This window comes from Somniosus microcephalus, chromosome 31 (assembly GCF_052327205.1).
Source record: "Somniosus microcephalus isolate GS21.2 chromosome 31, FLI_Smic_1.0, whole genome shotgun sequence".
In the NCBI taxonomy this organism is placed as follows: domain Eukaryota; kingdom Metazoa; phylum Chordata; class Chondrichthyes; order Squaliformes; family Somniosidae; genus Somniosus; species Somniosus microcephalus.
Genome location: NC_141017.1, coordinates 32733714 through 32754247, shown reverse-complemented (window position 1 = coordinate 32754247; position 20534 = coordinate 32733714). Strand labels below are relative to the sequence as shown.

At 48.7% G+C, this 20534-nt stretch overlaps 1 protein-coding gene across 2 annotated transcripts in view; it reads left to right on the top strand.

Annotated features, from left to right (window-relative positions):
* Window positions 1-20534, top strand: part of trip10b (thyroid hormone receptor interactor 10b) — a 168710-nt gene that overhangs the window by 143659 nt on the left and 4517 nt on the right. For both annotated transcript variants that reach the window (XM_085971747.1, XM_085971748.1), the window contains exons 10-11: window positions 13892-14001; window positions 19203-19335. In XM_085971747.1, coding sequence (XP_085827873.1) covers window positions 13892-14001; window positions 19203-19335 — 243 coding nt within the window. The remainder of the gene's footprint in view (window positions 1-13891; window positions 14002-19202; window positions 19336-20534) is intronic.

Below are 20534 nucleotides of genomic sequence, written 5' to 3'. Positions count from 1 at the left end.
ATTTTGGTGAGGGGAAGGAGCTCAGAAGGAAACTGCGAGGTAGATTGTCACACTCCCAAGCACGACAGATTGGCCAGCACTTCTAGGTTGCGAGGGGAAACACCGAAGAGTGAAGGGAGAAGCCAGGAAAGGATTGGAATGCTGTCAGATTGGAACAGCACAGTTGCCTTCAACTGGCCGTGTAGTTGCATTAATCGGCACAGAAAGGCTCAGAATCTAGAACATTCTTCCTTCGAGCTGAAGGATTGGCCGGGGTGGGGGGGGTAAAGGAATTTAAATGAAACTCTTTTGGTCCATTATTCCAGGGGAGAAGATGACCGTGCCGATTGCTTAAGGCACCAGACGAGCAACCCACTGGTTCAAATCCCACCGTGGAGTAAAAAACTGTCGGACTGTTGTTAAAGCCCAACTGGTTCACTAATCTCCATTTTTAGGGAAGGAAATTAGGGCCTAGAAATTCGGTGGGCTGCGCCACCAGTTAGCGCCTAAAGAGGGCACTCAGTGGCTTTAGCGCCACTGCCCGTGCCTCCCGCGATATTTAGCGGGGCGCTAATGGCGGCGTTAGCCTGTTGCGCTGCGCCACCACCGATGACGTCATCGGTATGCGCAGCGCCCCGATCACGATATTTGGTCGCGCCCGCCTCTAACGCCGATCGCAAATCGCGCCCGGTTCACGGGGCCTACCTGTGGCGGTAGTGGCGCAAATTTAAGGTGGAGGTGCGGGGCAGCCATTTTTTCAGTGGCTGCCTGCCAGCACCTCCATCCCCGGCCTCCTGATTTTCTTCCCCCCCCCCCCCCCCCCGGGCAGTGCCGGCTGTGTCCCACCGAGGAGAGGTGCCGGGCTCTTTTGCCAGCACTCGCGATCGGTCATCGCGCTGGTGCAGGCCCCCCTCCCCTTTAAGAAGGGGAGGAGGGCCTGCAGTACCGCAGTGCCAAGTTGCGCTGCGATATTCAGCTTCAGCGCCCCAAGAGGGACGCGGGGAGCCTCGAGCAGCGCCCCGCGTCCCTCTTGGGGCACTCCAACTGAATTTCCGGCGGGCGCAACTGCTCCGTTCGCAGTGGTAATTCCGGCGCCCAGGCGAGCTTGGCGCCCCATTTGGGGCTCCACCGAATTTCTAGGCCTAGATCTTTAAACTAGTATAATGCACACAGGGTCCAAACAAATGCTGTTATTTTTGTCGGATGATGAAGTGATAAACTCGCAGGATACATGATTTTTTTTTTTTTTTTTAGAATCCCCACAGTGCAGATAGAGGCCATTTCGGCCCATCGAGCCTGCACTGACACATATCCCACCCGATCCCCGTAACCCCTACACCAACACATATCCCACCCTATCCCCGTAACCCCACGTATTTAATTCCCCTAACGCTAAGGGTCAATTTATCATAGCCAATCATCCTAACCCGCACATCTTTGGACTGTGGGAGGAAACCGGAGCACCCGGAGGAAACCCACGCAAACACGGGGAGAATGTGCAAACTCCACACAGACAGTCACCCGAGGCCGGATTCGAACCCGGGTCCCTGGCGCTGTGAGGCAACAGTGCTAACCACTATGCCACCATGCTGCCCATCAGAAAGGATGATCAGTGAAAATAAAGCTGTTCCGTGGACTTAGTTTTATTGTGAATAATGGTGGTGGTTCCTTGATGGCCCAGTCTAGCACCAAGCCATATTGACCAAGAAGGTCTTGTGGTTTGATCGGTGGTCTTTTCATGGGAACTCTGATCTAGGCTGAGACAGCAGCAGTGACCCGGCTACTAGCTTCAGCGCCCCTGGGCAAAGGAGAGAGCACGAACAGCCAAGGCCCCTGTATGAAGAGTGGTTCTGGAGTGGAACCCTACCCCAGCATGTATCGGAGTACGCGCTGGAGAAGGGGGGGGGGAATGTGGGAAGAGGAATGACCGTTGCATGGGACTGGTTGTAACCTGACCCTCTTGTCGATGACTGCAGTAAACTAGTTGTGCTTTGCCCTCACAGTTTATGGTGACTCGAAGTCACTCCCAAGCCGGGGAATAGATTTGAAAACACTTAAAACGGCCAAGTCTAACTGGTTGAATGTATTCCAAAGTAATTTGCAAAGGCAGTTGAGTTTCAATATGTTGTGTCAACAGAGAGGCTGTTGGGATTCAACAAAGAGTTACCTCACAGGCTTTCCACCTCGGAGAGACAACGCAAACTAATGGACTGGTCTTACTGATTACACCTTAGTAGGCCAAATGTGCTTGTGTTAAAATCCCCAATCATATTTGACATGAATCAGTCATTCATGAAAGAAAGACTTATGAAATAACACTGAGCAGCCTACGGGTGGCGCTGTCCAGGGAGAGTATAAATACTCGGGCACGGGCCCAGCTTGCGCAGGACATTCTTAACAGGAACTAGTGAAGGACACAACTAGACCTCTATGTTGTAAAACAGTTGATTAAAGCTTTGTTTCACGCTTAGACCAAGTGCCCAGTAGTTTTCTTGCGTCAATATTTGTCACTGGGGAGTCTGTAACACCAGGAATACATTTGAATGGCCATAGTTGCACTAACTGGTTGAATGATGATATTGAGCTAGTTTATTTTACCAAAGAACCCCTAGCCCTGTCTTGGGTTTACCCACAGGAGTTCGTCCAGTCCTTTTGTTTTTTTTTTAAGAATCCTCCCATGGCTTTCAGTTTCTCAATCCGATCATCCTGTTGCCTAAATATCCTTATTTTCTTTTGACACCCTTAACTTTAAACCGTGTCCTCCAATCCTACACCACACACAAGTACTTTGCTGGATTCAAATGCTATATATCTGTGGCTTTATCTGATCCCACTCCCCCTCCATTCTCCTCTTCTGGAGAGAGTGATGTCCCAGAGTAGACAATTTTTTCCTTGTAATGCAGCCATCAAGTTCAAGAATCGGCCTTGTAGCCTCTAGCATATTTATTCCCCCGCTCCACCTTCTCGCCGTTTCCACTGACTCTCGTGGCTTTACACTGCTGCGTTCCTTCTGCCACCTCGCTGCTCGTTGACCGAGCCTGTCCGTGTCCCTTTGGACTATAACAAATTGGTTAATGTCATTGACCACTGCACCCACTTCGGTGTCATCCATAAGCGCGCGCTACACACGTTTGGCTACCCTTCCTTGACGGGACATTACGTGGTCGCAGCAGATCGGGCTATGTTTCACGTTGCATCGACCATCTCGGTCTTGTACTTCTTGCAATCTAGTATTACTGTATTCGCTGCTCACAATGTGATCTCCTCTACATTGGGGAGACCAAACGCAAATTGGGCGACCGCTTTGCGGAACACCTCCGTTCAGTCCGTAAGGATGACCCCGAGCTTCCGGTCGCCTGTCATTTTAATTCTCCGCCCCATTCCCACTCAGACCTCACTGTACTCGGGCTCTTGCATTGTTCCACGGAAGCTCAGCGTAAGCTCGAGGAACAGCACCTCATCTTCCGATTAGGCACTTTACAGCCTTCCGGACTCAATATCGAGTTCAACAATTTCAGATCATAACCTCGGCCGCCATTACATTTTTACTTATTTTTTTATCCACACCTTTGTTTTGGCCCCCCCCCCCTTTTTTCCTCTCTCTCCCACATGGCAGCTGTCTCCCATTCTGCCAGCGCATTTCACACCTAATCTAGAGCCGTCTTTTGTCTCCACTAGTCCTATCACCATCTCGTCTCGTTTTGAATACCTCTTCATGTCTCTTCACTTCTCTTTTGTTCTCTCCCAGCCTGGCCTCTCAATCTAGTTCATTTCCTGTGCCTTTCCAGTCTTGACAAAGGGTTTTGACCCGAAACGTTGACTCTATTTTCTCTCCACGGATGTTGCCCTGGCCTGCTGAGTTTTTCCAGCATTTTTGTGTTGTTATTTCGGATTTCCAGCATCCGCGGTATTTTGCTATCGTACTCGGTCTGTATCAATCCTGTCCCACTTCAACCAACCAGCCAACATGTTTAAAAATTCCATTGACACGCAATAGTGACTGCACTTTAGAAGTGAATTGGCTGTAAAGCGCTTTGGGACGTCCCGAGGTCGTGAAAGGCGCTATATAGATGCAGGTCTTCTTTCTTTGAATTAACTCTTTGTTTTTTGGGCGTGTCCCCCCAATGTTTCCATGGTGACTCTGCGAGGAAAAGAAATTCCTTCTCAAGTCTTAATTCTATACACTTTTTAAAAAAATTAATAATAAAAGCCTTCCAGAGCCATGTCCTGGAGTATCCCTTTGTGTTCTGATTGGGTCAAGAGGGAATTTCATAGAATAGTGAATAGGAAGTGATTTGGTACATTGGAATTCCGTGTATGCTCAGAGTTGTTCTTGGAGTGTGGTGACCATTCAAGTGATTGTTGGATGGCTTTTTTTTTAAAGCAATTTCAAGTCAAAGAGTTGGGGGGGGGTTTGGAAACTGCGAACATGTCTATAGTTAGTGAGCTGAGTCATACAATGTGGCAGGCACTAGGACCATGAGGAAGACATTGATTCTATTCTAGTTTTTCCGCCAGTTTCCTGCCAGATGGTATATCTGGGGTTCCAAATGATTGGATTACAATCCAAGAGAAAAAAAAAAATAAGGTTAGATAACGTTACTGTCCAACTATGAAGCAAAACAAGTTAGCAGTGATATAATGAGGGAGGGGCTTGCAAGACTGCAGTTGATTGGCGGTTTCAAATTGCCCCGTGAGTTGAAGCGCCAAGAAGCTTGGCTTTATAAACAGGCAGAGAGTTCAAAACAACAACAACTACTTGTATTTATATAGCACCTTTAATGTAGTAAAATGCTGCACAGGAGTATTTTAAGACAAAAAAAATTGACACCGAGCCACATAAGGATAAATTAGGGCAGGTGACCAAAAGCTTGGTCAAAGAGGTCGGTTTTAAGGAGCCTCTTAAAGGAGGAAAGAGAGGTAGCGAGGCGGAGAGGTTTAGGGAGGGAATTCCAGAGCTTAGGGCCTCGGCAACAGAAGGCACAGCCGCCAATGGTTGAGCGATTATAATCAGGGATGGTCAAGAGGGCAGAATTAGAGGAGCGCAGATATCTCGGGGGTGTTGTGGGGCTGGAGGAGATTACAGAGATAGGGAGAGGGCGAGGCCACGGTGGGATTTGAAAACAAGGATGAGAATTTTGAAATCGAGGCGTTGCTTAACCGGGAGCCAATGTAGGTCAGCGAGCACAAGGGTGATGGGCGAACGGGACTTGGTGCAAGTTAGGGCACGGGCAGCTGAGAAGCAAGGAAGTTATGCTAAACCTTTATAAAACACTGGTTCGGCACCAGCTGGAGTATTGTGTTCAATTCTGGGCACCACACTTTAGGAAGGATGTCAAGTCCTTGGAGAGGGTGCAGAGGAGATTGACCAGAATGGTACCAGGGATGAGGGACTTCAGTCATGTGGAGCGACTGGAGAAGCTGGGATTGTTCTCCTTTAGAGCAGAGAAGGTTAAGGGGAGATTTGATCGAGGTGTTCAAAATCGTTAAGAGTTTTGATAGAGTAAATAAGGAGAAACTGTTTCCGGTGGCAGGAGGGTCGGTAACCAGAGGATTTGAAAAGAATCTAGGGAAGAGATAGCAGAGGCATTATTACACAAATTTAAGAAAAAGGTGTAGTGCCAGAAGACTGGCGGATAGCTAACGTAATACCTGTATTCAAGAAGGGGGATAGAACATGTCCAGGGAATTATAGATCCGTCAGCTTAACACCGGTGGTAGGAAAAATAATGGAATCCCTACTAAAGGTGAAAATAGAAGAACATCTCGAAACCAAAAACATAGTAATGAATAGTCAGCATGGATTTTAAAAGGGAAAGTCTTGCTTGGCCAACCTCGTTGAATGTTTTGAAGAGGTAACAGAGAGAGTAGACAATGGTAATGCAGTAGATGTGATTTATCTAGATTCTCAAAAGGCCTTCGATAAGGTATCCCATAATAGACTGATGAACAAGGTCAAAGAATGCGAAGTCGGGATAAGTAGCAGAATGGATAGCTAGCTGGCTTCAAGACAGAAAAGAGAGAGTAGGGGTAAAGGGTATCTATTCAGAGTGGCAGAAGGTGGGTAGTGGCGTTCCACAAGGATCAGTGCTGGGACCACTGTTGTTCACAATTTAAATTAACGATTTAGACTTTGGAATCAAAAACACAATTTCTAAATTTGCAGATGACACCAAATTGGGGGGGGGGATAGTCAATACTGAGGAGGACTGCAACAAATTACAGAGGACATTAATAAATTTGCAGAATGGGCATATAATTGGCAAATGAAGTTCATCTTGGTAGGAAGAATAGGGAGGTCACTTATCACTTGGAAGGTGCGAGTCTAGGTGGGGTGAGGAACAAAGGGATCTCGGAGTACAAATACACAAATCACTGAAATTGCGACGCAGGTTAGCAAGGGCATAGAAAACAAACCAAGGACTTGGGTTTATTTCTAGAGGTATAGAATTGAAAAGTAGGGAAGTTTTGAACACCTCGATCAAATCTCCCCTTAACCTTTTCCTACTGGCCAGAGGGGGCAGTATCGGAGCTTCAGGATTGCTTCGAACGCACTGATTGGGGCATGTTTGCCCACAATGACATCGAGGAATACGCATCCACCGTGCTATTCTACATCAACAGCTGCGTCGAGGTCGTCACGACCCACAAAAATATCAGGTCATACCCCAACCAGAAACCCTGGATGAACGGAGAGGTCCGCTCACTGTTGAAAGCACGCGACGCAGCATTTAAATCTGGCGACGCGGCGGCTTACAGAGCAGCTAGGACCAACCTAAAAAAGGGTATCAGGACTGCCAAATGGAAACCGACACTGCGGATAGAGGATCACTTCCGCAACAACTCAGACCCCCGGCGCATGTGGCAAGGCATCCAGTCCATCACTGACTACAAGGGCAAAAACACCAGTCCCCCAGTCAGCGACGCCTCCCTTCCGGAGGAGCTTAACAACTTCTACGCTCGCTTCGACAGGGACAACAAGGAGCCGGCTACCAAAGCCTTGCCACCCCCGGAAGACCAGGTGCTCACTCTGTCGACCTCCGATGTAAGGGGCGCTCTACGCAGAGTGAACACACGAAAGGCTACTGGACCGGATAGCATCCCTGGACGGGTACTCAAGGAATGTGCTGATCAGCTGGCTGATGTCTTCACCGCCATCTTCAACCTGTCATTGGCCCAGGCAGTAGTCCCTACATGCTTCAAGACCGCCACCATCATTCCTGTGCCTAAACAAGCGGCTGTGACGTGTCTGAACGACTATCGACCTGTCGCACTCACACCCATCATAATGAAGTGTTTCGAGAGACTGGTCTTAGCCCACATCAAAGCCAGTGTTCCTGCCTCCCTTGACCAACACCAGTTTGCCTATCGGGCAAACAGATCAACGGAGGATGCAATCACAACTGCTCTACACTCGGCACTGAATCACCTAGATGGTAAGGAGACCTACATCAGAATGTTGTTTATAGACTACAGCTCAGCATTCAACACTATCGTCCCCAACAAGCTGGCCACCAAACTCCAAACTCTTGGCCTGAACAGTTCCCTCTGCAACTGGACCCTGGACTTCCTAACAAACAGACCCCAGTCTGTCAAATTAGGTAACCACACCTCTTTTTCCCCCCCCCCGACCCTGAACACGGGGGCCCCACAAGGATGTGTGCTGAGCCCCCTCCTCTACTCCCTCTTCACCCACGACTGTGTGGCTGTTAATGGTTCCAACACCATCATCAAGTTTGCAGATGACACCACGGTAGTAGGCCAGATCACCAACAACGATGAGTCAGCCTACAGGGAGGAGGTCCAGCATCTCGTGAAGTGGTGCGCCGACAACAACCTGGCCCTTAACACCAAGAAAACAAAGGAAATAATCGTGGACTTCAGGAAGTCCAAAGGCGGAAGTCACACCCCCCATCCACATCAATGGGGTGGAGGTGGAAAGGGTGGCCAGCTTTAAGTTCCTCGGAGTCCACATCACGGAAGACCTTTCCTGGTCCCTCAACACCTCCTCTCTGGTGAAGAAGGCCCAGCAGCGCCTATATTTCTTGAGGAGGCTGAAGGGATGTAATCTGTCACCCCTGATCCTCTCTAACTTCTACCGCTGCACTATAGAGAGCATCCTGACAAACTGTATCACGGTATGGTACGGCAGCTGTAGCTCCCATGACCGGAAAGCCCTGCAGCGGGTAGTCAAAACTGCCCAACGCATTACCGGCACCCGGCTACCGACCATAGAACATATATATCAGAAACGCTGCCTACGGAGGGCACGGTCCATCATCAAAGACCCTACCCACCCCAGCCACAGTCTGTTCGCCCTCCTACCATCTGGAAGACGCTACAGATGCATTCGCACCCGTACGACCAGATTTAGGAACAGCTTCTTTCCCAGGGCTGTCATCCTACTGAACTCCACAAATAAACACTAAAGCCTGCACATCTGCCGATGCACTTTATTATGGTCATATTTATGCTAATATATATGTACAAATGTATGTTGAAATGTTTAAGTGTCCTAATCCAAATTGTACACTCTCGGGAGCCACAAGCCTACATTTCATTGTACTGCACTTGTGCACTAACAATGACAATAAAAGTTGATTTGATTTGGTTATGCTAAACCTATATTGAACCTTGTTAGACCACACTTGGAGCACTGAGTACAGTTCTGGGCATCATATTATAAAAAGGATCTAGAGGCACTGGAGAGGGTGCAGAGAAGATTTACAAGGATGATACCAGAAATGCGAGGGTATACATATCGGGATAAGATGAATAATAATAATAATTCAACTTTATTGTCATTGCACAAGTACATGAACAACGAAATGTGATCTTGCAAGCTCCCATGAGTCCAGTACAAATAACATTAACATTAAACGTAAATAGCACCGTCCTGGGAGAAGCAAAGCCGCTGCGTCTGTGCGCGCCGCCATTCCATTTCTACCATTCCTCCTGTCCGACAATCTTCAGCCCAACGCCCGGGCCTGCTCACCAGCCACCCCTCCCGGGGCTCCTTCTGTGACCTTCTCACCAACTGCCCCTCCTCGGGGCTCCTTCTGTGACCTTCTGCATCTGGTCTTCCCTGATGGTCACCCCTCCAGGTACTAACCAGGCCTGGCTCTGCTTAGCTTCCAAGCCTTGCCAGTGACCCTGTCCCTAGTCCCAGGAACAGGGCTGGGTCTCTTTTCTCTTGGAAAAAGAAGGTTGAGGGGGTGACCTAATAGAGGTCTTTAAAATTATGAAAGGTTTTGATAGAGTGGATACAGAGAGAATGTTTCCACTTGTGGGGAAGAGCATAACTAGAGGCCATCAATATAAGATAGTCACCAAGAAATCCAATAGGGAATTCAGGAGAAACTTCTTTACCCAGAGAGTGGTGAGAATGTGGAACTCGCTACCACAGGGAGTGGTTGAGGCGAATAGTATAGATGCATTTAAGGGGAGGCTGGACAAGCGTATGAGGGAGAAGGGAATAGAGGATTATGCTGATAGAGTTAGATGAGGAAAGACGGGAGGAGGCTCGAGTGGAGCATAAACGGCGGCATGGACTGGTTGGGTCGAATGGCCTGTTTCTGTGCCGTATATCCGATGTAAAAAAAAAAGCTATTGTTTTCCCTCAGAATATCCATTCTTTGATTTTGTGTATGGGCCTATTGTCTGATTGCGAGGCTTGTAAATGGACACATTACGTCACTGCTGAAATCCAATCAGAAGCACAAACTTGTTCCTATTGTCTGGATCATTTTATTCTAGTTTCTTATCTTGACCTTGTTCAAGGTATTTATCTGCCTAACACGCCCAGGCTGGGAATGACGGTTGCCGCATGCAATGCAAGGCTTTATTACTCGATTATGCTTTCTGGTCTGCCCTGAACACCAAGCTTAAAATGGCACCCCCTGCTGCACAAATGTGAGATTTCCCTTTCACGAAAACCCAAGGAACAAGACTGCTTAATCGACACCAATGTAGCGTTTACCTGAGCTTCAGACCCCATGTTTACTCCATCGCGAGGACTACTTACTGCCACTTCTGCAGAGTTGCCCGCCTCTGCCCCTACCTCAGCCCCTCTGTCGCTACAACCTTCAAAGATGTCTTTGTGTCAACTCCAGGCTCAACCAGTCCAAAATGCTGGAAAAACTCAGCAGGCCAGGCAACATCCGTGGAGAGAGAAATAGAGTCAACGTTTCAGGTCGAAACCCTTCGTCGGGAAACCCTTAGTCCAGTGCTATCATTGCTGGATTCCCATCCTCCACCCTCCATAGACTCCACCTTGTCCAAAACTGCTGCCCTTATACTGATCACCTATTCCCCCCCCCCCCCCCCCCCACTCCTCGCTAGCTTACTTTGGTTCCCCATCCCTCAACATTCTGTTAAAATTCTTGTCCTCATCTCTGAATCCCTCTATGGCTTTGCCTCACCCTATCTCTGAACCTTCCCCCAGCCTTGTATCTCTCCCCCACCCCCCCCCCCCCCCCCCCCAAAAAGCTCTTTGTTCCTCTAATTCAAGCCCCGGGCATCTCCCACGCACCCCCCCCCCCCCCTCCCTTTCCCTCGCCCCACCATTGATGGCTTAGCCTTCAGCTGACTGGGTCTTGCTCTCTCCAATTCCCTCCCCAAACCCTTCTACCTCTCTTTCCTTTTAAAAAAAATCTCCTCAAAACCAATCTCTTTGACCGAGCTCTTTGAGGTCACCCGTCCAGATCTCTCCTTTCTTGGCGCAGTTACCATTTCCGATGAAACGCCTTGAAGTTTTTTGGTACATTAAAGGTGCTATATAAATGTAACTTGTTTAAGGATAGTTTTGGACTGGTCTTGCATGTTTATTGGGATTTATCTTGGCCAAACACATCTGACTCTGGGATTTTAAGGCATCCTAGAGGAGAGGCTTGGATCTGAACAGTGGGTCCATAAGTGATGGTGACCTATCTCTATCTTTGCGATTAATTTATTTCCCAAAAGAACCCATTAGGTTTTCAGTCCTCAGGACACAATAATGGAATTTGATTTTGATACTTAGAGTCATAGAGTTATACAGCACAGAAAGAGGCCCATCGCGTCCACGCTGGCATCAAGCCCTGTCTAATCTAATCCCATTTTCCAGCACTTGGTCCGTAGCCTTGTATGCTATGGCGTTTCAAGTGCTCATCCAAATGCTTCTTGAATGTTGTGAGGGTTCCTGCCTCTACCACCCTTTCAGGCAGTGAGTTCCAGATTCCAACCACCCTCTGGGTGAAAAAGTTCTTCCTCAAATCCCCTCTAAACCTCCTGCCCCTTACCTTGAATCTATGCCCCCTGGTTATTGACTCCTCTACTAAGGGGAAAAGTTCCTTTCAATCTACCCTATCTGTGCCCCTCATAATTTTGTACACCTCAATCAGGTCCCCCCTCAGCCTTCTCTGCTCCAAGGAAAACAACCCCAGCCTGTCCAGTCTTTCTTCATAGCTGAAGCGCTCCAGCCCAGGTAACATCCTGGTGAATCTCCTCTGCACCCTTTCCAAAGCAATCACATCCTTTCTATAGTGTGGCGACCAGAACTGCACACAGTATTCCAGCTGTGGCCTAACCAGCGTTTTGTACAGCTCCATCATAACCTCCCTGCTCTTATATTCTATGCCTCAGCTAATGAAGGCAAGTATCCCATATGCCTTTTTAACCACCTTATCCACCTGTTCTGCTGCCTTCAGGGATCTATGTACATGCACACCAAGGTCCCTCTGATCCTCTGTCTTTCCTAGGGTCTTACCATTCATTGTGTATTCCCTTGCCTTGTTAGTCCCTCCAAAATGCATCACCTCACACTTTTCAGGGTTAAATTCCATTTGCCACTGTTCCGCCCATCTGACCAACCCATCTATATCGTCCTGCAGACTGAGGCTACCCTCCTCGCTATTTACCACCCCACCAATTTTCGTGTCATCTGCGAACTTACTGATCATACCTTTTACATTCACATCCAAATCATTAATGTAGACCACAAACCGCAAGGGACCCAGCACCGATCCCTGCGGTACCCCACTGGACACAGGCTTCCAGTCACAAAAACAACCTTCGACCATCACCCTCTGCCTTCTGCCACTAAGCCAGTTTTGATGGGACTCATCAATTCCAACATTGGGCTGGATCTAGAAACTGGCCATTAATATGGACGTGAGGTGTGGAGGCAATGTGGTGAAATCAGTTCTTAGATGAGCTTCACTTGTGTGTGTTTGGATTCCTTGGTGACCCTTTATGTTGTGCAAATGTGGGGTCAGTTGGGACCAGTGCATTTGTCAGCATTGAAGGTGCTGGTTATTCCAATGGTGCAGCTCGGATCTGCTGTGAAGCAGATAGCTGGGATGCGTGCTGTGTTTTTTTTAAATCCTAGCCGCACTGCTGTGTGTGTGTGGGGGGGGGGGAATGCTGAGATGAGGCTGGGCAACTTTGCACAGTAAGAGAGGAAAGATGGGAGCAACTTCTCTTTGTGGCTGCAATGAGAAGGGCATTGGGGTGATATTGTGGCTCCGTGGGCAGCACTCTCGCCTCTGAGTCAGAAGGTTGTGGGTTCAAGTCCCACTCCAGAGACTTGAACACAAGTCTAGGCTGACATTCTAGTGCAGTGCTGAGGGAGTGCTGCACTGTCGGAGGTGCCGTCTTTTGGATGAGACATTAAACCGAGGCCCCGCCTGCTCTCTCAGGTGGACGTAAAAGATCCCATGGCCACTATTTCGAAGAAGAACAGGGGGGAGTTATTGCCGATGTTCTGGGCCAATAGTTATCCCTCAACCAACATCACTAAAATAGATTATCTGGGTCATTATCACATTGCTGTTTGTGGGAGCTTGCTGTGTGCAAATTGGCTGCTGCGTTTCCCACATAACAACAGTGACCACACTTCAAAAATTACTTCATTGGCTGTGAAGCGCTTTGGGACGTCCGGTGGCCGTGAAAGGCGCTATAGAAATGCAAGTCTTTCTTTATTGCCCTCTCGCCGATAATGGAGCCAATAAAGGGGTCTATAAAAATATCTATCTTTTATGTTGGACTTTAATCCATGGCAAAATTAAGTGGGCAGTCTTGGTTGAAGTATTTGCAAGTCAGCAGACCCTGATCCCGATGGCGGGGGAGTCCAGAACCAGGGGTCACAGTCTAAGGATAAGGGGTAAGCCATTTAAGACTGAGATGAGGAGGAATTTCTTCACCCAGAGAGTGGTGAACCTGTGGAATTCTCTGCCACAGAAGGCAGTTGAGGCCAATTCATGAAATATATTCAAGAAGGAGTTAGATATATTTCTTAAGGCTAAATGGATCAAGGGATATGGGGAGAAAGCAGGGACAGGGTACTGAGTTTGGATGATTGGCCATGATCGCATTGAATGGCGGAGCAGGCTCGAGGGGCCGAATGGCCTACTCCTGCTCCTATCTTCTATGTTTCTATGATCGCACGCATTGTGGCGGTTGGCAGAGTTAATGATGGCTCATTGTCCGTCGTACCCAGTGTAAGAAACCTGTGAGGCAAAGATTAATGAAACCTCCTGAAGTGGGGACTGTTCCCAGAACCTGACGTAGGGGAGTGGGTGTGGGTGGCACAAATTCATCAGTGCGCTGAGGACAGCATCGTAACTTTGGAAACCAAAAAATAACCCATTCATGCAGCATCACTTACCCGTGATTGTTTGAGGAACAGATACCCATGGTATCTAAGAGGCTTAAATAATGAAGTTAGTTTGTTCTGACCAGCGTTAACCTGAGCAGAGAAGACCGTGTTCGATTGGAGAGATGGGTTAGGATTTGCCCCTCCCCGTCCCCACATCATGTTTCCCTTCAGGGGTGGCTGGGTGGGTGGGGGGGGGGCGCTCCTGTTTTTTTGTTGGCGTCGTCTTTGCTCGTCTGTACGGCCTCGACTCTCACTAACCAGGTTCGTTCCTTGCAGCTCGCCGTGTCCGAGGACTTCAGTCACCTGCCGCCGGAGCAGCGTCGAAAGAAGCTTCAGCAGAAAATCGAAGATCTGAACAAGGAGCTGCAGAAGGAAGTCGACCAGAGGTAAATTCGGCAAACTTATTGTGCCCAGAAATTCGGGTCGGAGGCTTCCCACGAGTGCTAGCCCCCGACCTGCACTTACCTTGCGCGCCGGCCGTTGAGCTGTGGGGCCCGCGTGGGATTCCGATCCTGGGCCTGCTCCAACTGCCGGCGCGCAGTGCTCGTGTATCCCAGGGGCGCAGTTAGTTCGACCCGTCCCCTGGGATCACGTGGGCCATGGAGAGCCAATGGTAGCAGGGAATGCTTCATTCATAAGTTTGACAGGAAGAGCTGTCAAACCTATAAATACTATAAGCCCCAAAACATCACTAAAACTTCAAATAATTTTTTTTTTAAATCACATTTTTAAAATAACTATAAATTACATAAAATAACTTTTAAACAATAATTTAAATTTTTGAAAAAATTTATTACATTTTCTAACGGAGCTAAAAATAAACTTATCTTTCTTTAAAGTATTTAAAAATAATAAACCTGCGGGAAAAATGTTTTAATATTAATTAATTCACCACTTACCTTGTTAAAAGCAGGCCTTGCGACTGCTTTTTACAAGCGTAGCTCCTGGAGACTTACCCTCCCGGGGAAACCTGGGGGAAAAAACGGAAGTTCCAGGCGTACGCGCTGCCTCTCCGGCGCACGCGTTCGACCTGTGAACCCCTTCCTTTAAGGGAACCGAAGTTCCGGTTTCTGGCAGTGCATGCACGGAACCGGCACTTTCGTTGGGCCTACGCGTACTCACCCATGGGGACCCGAATTTCTGGCCCGTTCTGCGGGGGGAGGAAACCGCGCCAAGTTTGGTTTGGTTCGTGTGGACTTCAGACACCTGTTAACTCTCTCTTTTCTTCAGTTGCGATTCTTGTACTGCTCTGCAATCAAATCACAGAAGGAGGCCGTTCGGCCCATCGAGTCTGTGCTGTACATAATGACCTGCGGCCCCCCCCCCCCAATCCCAGACGAGGGTTGTGACCGCGTTGGATTTACGTGCTGTCTGGTCTGTCCTGCCCCCCTCTCCCTTGCAGACCAAATAACCAGGTGTTTCATGCTTGCTTGTTCGACCTTTTGTCTTGATGGCGATTATCCCGCTGTATCTATACGTGTCTTATTCCCTGATAAATAACCCAGGGATCTGGCGACCAATTAGGAATTCCCTCTACTACTGCCCTGGCTGAAATCAGCACAGGTTAGCCATTGAATCTGGAACTTTCTTAGTCTTACAAAAGCAAAATACTGCAGAAATCTGAAATAAAAACAGGAAATGCTGGAAATACTCAGCGGGTCAGGGCAGCATCCGTGGAGAGAGAAACCGAGTTAACGTGTCAGGTCGATGGCCCTTCGTCGGAACTGGAAAAAGTTGGAGATGGAACAGGTTTTTAAGCAAGTGTAGGGGCAGGGAGAGGGGGGAGGGGAGGAAAGAACAAAAGGGAAGGTCTGTGATAGGGTGGAGGGCAGGAGAGATTAAAAGACAAAAGGGATGATGGTGCGAGGTAAAAGGAGATGGTAATGGGACAAGTTAAGAAACAAAAGATGGCTCTAGATGAAGTGTAAATGGCATTGGCAGAATGATCGACAGCTGCCACGTGAGAGAGAGAAAAAGATGGGGGCCGAGGTTCTGGTCTGAAATTGTTGAACTCGATGTTGCGTCCAGAAGGCTGTAAAGTGCCTAATCGAAAGATGAGGTGCTGTTCCTCGAGCTTACGTTGAGCTTCATTGGAAGAGGTCGAGGGCGGTGAGGTGGGAGTGGAGCGGAGAATTAAAGTGACAGGCGACCGGAAGCTCGGGGTCACCCTTATAGACCCTTTACTTTCTTAGTCTTGTTTGCTTCAGGTCCATGTTGCAGGGGGTGTATATATACTCGCTGAACCGTCAGGAGACCCATGGGCAAATTCAGCTCTTGGCCTTATAAGGAAGCGGTGTTGGGATGGTAAATGATAACACCACAGCTGTGAGGTGTGTTATTCCCTTATCTCCAGCTCATTGTAAATAAGCACTTAAACAATGATTGCTGACTGGTTCCAGCTGCTTTTGGGCTGCCTCCAATTGAGGTGGGCGATGGGTGAATGAAGGGCGCGGAGTGTATGTGAATAACTGGTTTATGTTATTGTTGTGACTTTTTTTTTAAAAAGAGAGGAAATAAAACCAAACTCTGGCCAGTCACGTACGGCAGTGATTCTGTGTTCCTTGTATTTCGAGAAAAAACAAGCTGAGTATCTCCGTTGCCCAACCCAGTAAATTATGTCCATAAAATAAGGCGTTTATTACGGCTATAGTTAGACTTTTTGCCAGTGGCAAACGTGTACCTCATTTTATTGATTCATGCAGTAAATTAACTGAGTTCAATGGGTCTTTGTATTTTATGATGGAGTATCTACTGGACTAACCCCATCAAGGAGCCCTAGTAAAACTGAAGTCAATGGGAATCGGGGAAAACGCTCCACTGGTTGGAGTCATACCTAGCACAAAGGAAGATGGTTGTGGTGGTTGGAGGTCAATCATCACAGCCCCAGGACATCGCTGCAGGAGTTCCTCAGGGCAGTGTCCTAGTCCCAACCATCTTCAGCTGCTTCATCAATGACCTTCCCTCCAACATAAGGTCAGAAATGGGGATGTTCGCTGATGACTGCACAGTGTTCAGCGCCATTCGCAACTCCTCAGATAATGAAGCAGTCCATGCCCGCATGCTGCAAGACCTGGACGACATTGCTTGGGCTGATAAGTGGCAGGTAACATTCGCGCCACACAAGTGCCAGGCAGTGACTGTCTCCAACAAGCGAGAGTCTAACCATCGCCCCTTGACTTTCAACGGCATTACCATCGCCGAATCCCCCACCATCAACATCCTGGGGGTCACCATTGACCAGAAACTTAACTGGACCAGCCACATGAATAATGTGACAACCAGAGCAGGTCAGAGGCTGGGTGTTCTGGGGTGAGTGTCTCACCTCCTGACTCCCCAAAGCCTTTCCACCATCTATTAGGCACAAGTCAGGAGTGTGCTGGAATATTCTCCACTTGCCTGGATGAGTGCAGCTCCAACAACACTCAAGAAGCTCGACACCCTCCAGGACAAAGCAGCTCACTTGATTGGCACCCCATCCACCACCTTAAACATTCACTCCCTCCACCACCGGCGTACCGTGGCTGCAGTGTGGACCATCTACAAGATGCACTGCAGCAACTCGCCAAGGCTTCTTTGGCAGCACCTCCCAAACCCGCGACCTCTTCCACCTAGAAGGACAAGGGCAGCAGGCACATGGGAACACCACCACATGCAAGTTCCCCTCCAAGTCGCACACCATCCTGACTTGGAAGTATATCGCCATTCCTTCATCGTCGCTGGGTCAAAATCCTGGAACTCCCTCCCTAACAGCACTGTGGGAGCACCTTCACCACACGGACTGCAGTGGTTCAAGAAGGCGGCTCACCACCACCTTCTCGAGCAACTAGGGATGGGCAATAAATGCTGGCCTTGCCAGCGACGCCCACATTCCATGAACGAATAAAAAAAAAACCACAAGATTGTTTTTATGGTGATGGTATAGGCCAGTGGCACATCTGAGACTTACGGGTCACAAGCCCTGGCAATCTGACCCACAACACCTGGGCAACTCTGTCCCTTTCGGGCTTATTTGTTGGTTTGACCCCTTTGCATTTTGTGGATCTGGAGATTTGGAACGGACTGTTCCTCGCACTCATAACTCACTAGTGGATAAAGGTTAAATCCGAACAATAAGATCTGTTCGTGTCAGCCACTTGAGGTACATGAGTGTCAATGGGGACATGGAATTAACCTTTTCTACGTGGCCCCTAAGCTTCCACGATGTGAACCTACTTGACCCCCAGAGATAAAGCGTTTGGATACTCCTGTTGTAGGCCGCTGCTTGTTCCTAAGTTAATGATGAGTTACCAAGCAATGGTATCGGCCACATAAGGTGCCTTGCACCTTCTCTCTCTCTCCCTTTATTTCTTTCTCACTCTTTTCCTTTTTATGCTTTCACCTAAAGAGGAGATATTGACCTGACCCCTACTTCCAGTACAGGTACAGGCAGACTGACCCCCTGTCTCCATTATTGATCCAGGCAGACTAGCCCCCTGTCTCCATTATTGATCCAGGCAGACTGGCCCCCTGTCTCCATTATTGATACAGGCAGACTGAAACATAGAAGATAGGAGCAGGAGTAGGCCATTCGGCCCCTCGAGCCTGCTCCGCCATTCAATGCGATCATGGCTGATCATCCAAATTCAGTACCCTGTCCCTGCTTTCTCCCCATATCCCTTGATCCCTTTAGCCTTAAGAACTATATCTAACTCCTTCTTGAATATATTTAATGAATTGGCCTCCACTGCCTTCTGTGGTAGAGAATTCCACAGGTTCACCACTCTCTGGGTGAAGAAATTCCTCCTCATCTCTGTCCTAAATGGCTTACCCCTTATCCTTAGACTGTGACCCCTGGTTCTGGACTCCCCCGCCATCGGGAACATCCTTCCTGCATCTAGTCTGTCTAGTCCTGTTAGAATTTTATAAGTTTCAATGAGATCCCCTCTCATTCTTCTAAACTCTAGCGACTATAAGCCCAATCAACCCAATCTCTCCTCATACGTCATTCCTGCCATCCCAGGTATCAGTCTGGTGAATCTTCGCTGCACTCCCTCCATGGCAAGAACATCCTTCCTCAGATAAGGCGACCAAAACTGCACACACTACTCAAGGTGTGATCTCACCAAGGCCCTGTACAACTGCAGCAAGACATCCTTGCTCCTGTACTCGAATCCTCTCGCTATGAAGGCCAGCATACCATTTGCCCCAGTCTCGGTTACTCCGTTAACTGGCCACGGTTGGGATGGCGGTGGTGGGGGCACGACATTGGGTCTTGGTGCCTTGATTCAGGGAAGATGATGAAAATCAGCCAGGCTTTTCCCCCCTCCTTGGTAGCCCTGCACCTGTGGACACCAGGCAAGGACAGGATCGGGCTTGGCATCGACGCCCGCCACGCTCAATAAGGCTGCCCAATGTTCGCAGTTTGGGCACGGGTATGAAGACTGGCATTTTGGGTGAGGTACTAGAGGGCGGGTGGCACCCGTGGGACTGAACCCCAGCTCGAGTCAGCACCATCGGGAGGAAAAGTGGATAGAATCGGTTTATAATTATATATTTTAAAAAATCTGGAAATGAAGAGTTAATCTTCAGCCTTGTCTCGCTCTTGCAGGGAAGCTTTAGATAAAATGAAAGATGTTTATCAACGAAACCCACAGATGGGCGATCCAAACAGCCTTGAGCCCAGAATAACGGAGACCAATCAGCAGATGGACAGACTGCGTCAAGAGGTTCAGAAGTACGAGGTAAGAGGAAAGAAAAGGCTTCAATTTATATAACGCTTTCCGCAACCTCGGGACCATTGGTCCCTTTAAGCTGCGTGGCAGCGCTCTGGTGCTCCCGTGCAGCCGGCTCACTGGCTTTTAAATGGGAAAAACCGCGCTCGGGCCTTAAAGGGACCGCGACACACAAAAAATTAAAGGAAACATTGCTCAGGACATCTGATGCGCTATCAATTACTCATAAAAGACTGAGAGTTAGAAGAGTAACTAAAGGCTTTTATTAACAACAGAATGGAGGTCTGCCTCGCGTGGTCGACCGGTCCATGATACTAAGGGCTGGGGAGCAGTCACCTTTATACTAGGACCTGTGGGAGGAGTCAGCCGAGGCATGTCCAGGCATGTACACAGTGGAATACAAACAGGACAAACAGGAATACAAACAGTGGTTTACCACAACATCCTAAAGCGCTTTACAGCCAAATACATTCTTGAAGTGTAGCCGTTGTTGTAATGAAGGAAACGCGGCAGCCAACTTGCGCACAGCAAGCTCTCCCAATCAGCAATGTGATAAAGACCAGATCATCTGTTTTTTAGTGATGTTTGAGTGGGGGCTAAATATTGGCCCAGGACACCGGGGAGACCCCCCCCCTGCTTCTCTTCGAAATAGTGCCGCGGGATCTTTTACCTCCACCTGAGAGAGCAGACGGGGGCCTCGTGCTTAACGTCTCATCCGAAAGACGGCACCTCCGACAGTGCGGCACTCCCTCAGCACTGCACTGGGAGTGTCGGCCTAGATTTTTGTGCTTCGTTTCTGGAGTGGTGATGTAACTTACTGTGAGGGGTGGGGGAGCACGGGAGAAAGTTATAAGCTTGGACCAGCAGTGATGAAACATCAACAGGAGTAGGCCCTACGGGAGCTTTGTAAGACTTGGTTGGCTGGGATGCAGAGGGATTGACGGATAAGTCAATAAGCTGGTTGTACTTTCTTAGAGAAAGGGCACGAAACTAACCCTCAAAATAGGACAGTGGCCCTGTGAAAATTGCTCTATTGTTCACCATGTGGGGCAAAAATAGAGCTTTCTGACCAATCTTGGGTGGGGGGGTTCCTATCTCAGTTAGACGGTGAGGAAGAGACGCCTCCTCATGAGGAGGACAACCCAGAGCGGGATTGGCAGAAGCCCTGGAGCCACATGCTTTACTCAACCCCTCCGTTGGGAAATGGG